Genomic DNA, 2,655 nt, shown 5'->3' with positions numbered 1-2,655 from the left:
TTCACTGTTCTTCACATTTAATAAATTTTAAATAAAGTTGATAATGTATTTAATTACAATGGATTGAAAATACATATATGCCATGTAGTATATATTTTATTAGACTTAGCATTAAATGACTCTACCTTAGATTAATATTTTACAGAATATCAATTATGTACTAACAAATTTTCAAAGGATTGTAAATATAATAATAGTTTTATTTCTTTCCTTATTGTAAGAATAAGACTTTTATCATAACAGACTAGAAAATTCAAAAAGTTTTATACTTCAGGCTTGTTTTTGTAACACTCCATTGCATGTTCTAATGCATAGACAACAATCCATAGTTTCAGAAGGAAAGATCGCAGAGAAGGTTTTATATTCTAATATTCTATGGTGATAGTTTTAAAACATTAATTATCTATTTGTGCAGTTACTAATGGTCACATTTATTTCAACAAGAAAATGTTATGCATTCTGCACGCTTAACAAATATACTTTCATACATTTATTATGTATATGTAATAATATTTATTTTAATGTAACTTGCAAGCTATAAGATCTACTGTTATTTTGCTGCTACATTTTAAAATAATATTTACATGGTTCTAATCTTATTTTCTCAAAATACTTATAGATTCCATAATGTTTTCTTTAATAAAATTTTTTCAAAATAAAAGCACAAAATAATAAAAGTGCCAATATATACATTTGAAACTAATATTTTTAGAGGTATGTATTAATATACGATTTATATTTTGTTAAATAATAGGGGGAGGTTTATTATTCTAATTGTCTTATATTCTTGTTCCAATATTTAATCAATTTTGCAATATAATTATAAATGCAAGAAATAAATTGTTCTCTTGATGCATCATGTATTTTTGAATAAATTATACGTAATTTAAAAATATTTCTGTTACTATCAATATGCAATTGTTACATATAAGCCACAAGAGAAATACAAGACATGTAAGAATGATCTAACAATAATATAGTTACATAGAATTACAAAGTTACATATTTGTAACAAATTCTTAATGTTGTAATTTTAAAGTAATACATTACTTGTAATATGTAAATTATTGTAGATAAAAATAAACACTTATTTTTTTATTTACAAAATGAAAAATGTTTATTTTTTTAATCCTTTACAGGTAAACGTATCAACATAATGTTTAAGCTTTGAACATCTTTTTTACCATATCTTCAAATTTCTGGTTTGCCTCTTGTAATTTTGTATTATATATTGTAAGTTGTTCTTTTATTGCTTGGTTATGCGGTTCTAGACTAACAGCATATTTTAGATCATTAACAGCATTGTCTACATCTTTCAAATTTCCACGTGCCACTCCTCTTCTGTATAATGCTTTAACGTTGTTAGCTTCTTTATTTAGAACTTTATTACATAAGGATATGGTATGTTCATAATTTTTACGGCATAATTGACACCCAGCCATATTGTTATACAATATAAGTCTCAATTTATTAATTTTAGTTTCTAATGTCTTATCTAATTCTAAATCCTGAATTGGCTCTAATGTTATTAGAATTTTACAGGCTTTACTAAATTTATAAAATGCATCCACGTATCTATGTTCCTGAAATAAACATACACCTGCTTCCTTATATTTTAAAGCTATCGAATACTTGTCTTCTGGCGTCCATTCCCAAATTGGTTTATATGGTTGCACTTTATTTAACGTTATTTCGAACTTAATAACTAAACGATCATCAATGCCTTCTAACAATATATCTATTGTAACTAAACTTTTTTCTGATACCATCATCATTTGTATTGCTCGCTCAATTTGACGATCTATTTCACAATTTGCTTCACCTATAGTTAACGCTTCTTTACTTATCCCACATAAAATCTGCGAGTTAAATTTGTTTTTCAAATCCTCTACAGACGCATTGATAACGTTTATGTTTTCAATAACAACTTCACAAGAAGCGCAGTCAGTCGGTTTTTTCGAGAAAGTTCCTGGCTTTATTATATCTTTTCTTACGATATTATCTGCCGATTTCCACGTTTGAAGCAACATCTTTCTTATTTTATTGATCTTTACCTATATTAAATAATATAAATTTATATGTCAGTTGATTTCATTAACCCTTAAACTGTAAAAGTATATCATGCCCGGTCTCTTTCGATAGAGTTAAGTATCTAACAAAGTAATAGGTGGAAAACCTTATTTTCCTCCGGCTTAAAAGGTTATTCGATAAAGATTGCATGATAACCTTAATTTAGAACGTTTGAGGATGTTATATGAACTTTTTGGCATTTTTTAAACAAGTATCATCTACTGAAACATGCATCGAACATGAAAGACCCAAGTTTATAGTTTGATGGTATCGTAAAGACGTTTATAGTCTAAAGGTTAGTATGAATTTATTAACTTATATATATAGTCTAAACATATATATTGATAAATATACGTACTTCTTCATATGCGATTAATTATACATATTTTACATGTAATTAATAATATTTACGAAATAAACAACGACGCATCACTATGACATTTCATCTAACCTTTACCAGATCTCAACTGTGATTCCAAAATCCAAATATAATAATGCGCAGACGCAAACTTCATATTTGTATGAATTTCGAATACATTAAGACAATGAAAAATGTTTTATTAAATATTTGTACGAATTAATATA

The 2,655-nt window shown here is 26.1% G+C and overlaps 1 protein-coding gene across 1 annotated transcript; it reads right to left on the bottom strand.

The window, feature by feature from the left end:
• Positions 1-275: 275 nt before the first annotated feature.
• On the bottom strand, positions 276-2,567 carry LOC132912666 (uncharacterized). The gene is made up of 2 exons (XM_060970291.1): positions 2,429-2,567; positions 276-2,054 (listed from the first exon to the last, which is right to left on the bottom strand). Exon 2 carries the CDS (start codon positions 2,028-2,030, stop codon positions 1,161-1,163), a length of 870 nt encoding a protein of 289 aa, XP_060826274.1. The 5' UTR covers positions 2,031-2,054; positions 2,429-2,567; the 3' UTR covers positions 276-1,160.
• Between the last annotated feature and the right edge of the window lie 88 nt (positions 2,568-2,655).

The sequence above is a fragment of the Bombus pascuorum genome, chromosome 12 (assembly GCF_905332965.1).
Source record: "Bombus pascuorum chromosome 12, iyBomPasc1.1, whole genome shotgun sequence".
In the NCBI taxonomy this organism is placed as follows: domain Eukaryota; kingdom Metazoa; phylum Arthropoda; class Insecta; order Hymenoptera; family Apidae; genus Bombus; species Bombus pascuorum.
Note: the sequence above shows the minus strand (reverse complement) of the source record. Positions and strands in the feature narration are given on the sequence as shown.

Bases quoted from the DNA above. Each gene is read 5' to 3' on its own strand.
- LOC132912666 (XM_060970291.1), bottom strand. From the start codon at position 2,030: ATGTTGCTTCAAACGTGGAAATCGGCAGATAATATCGTAAGAAAAGAT.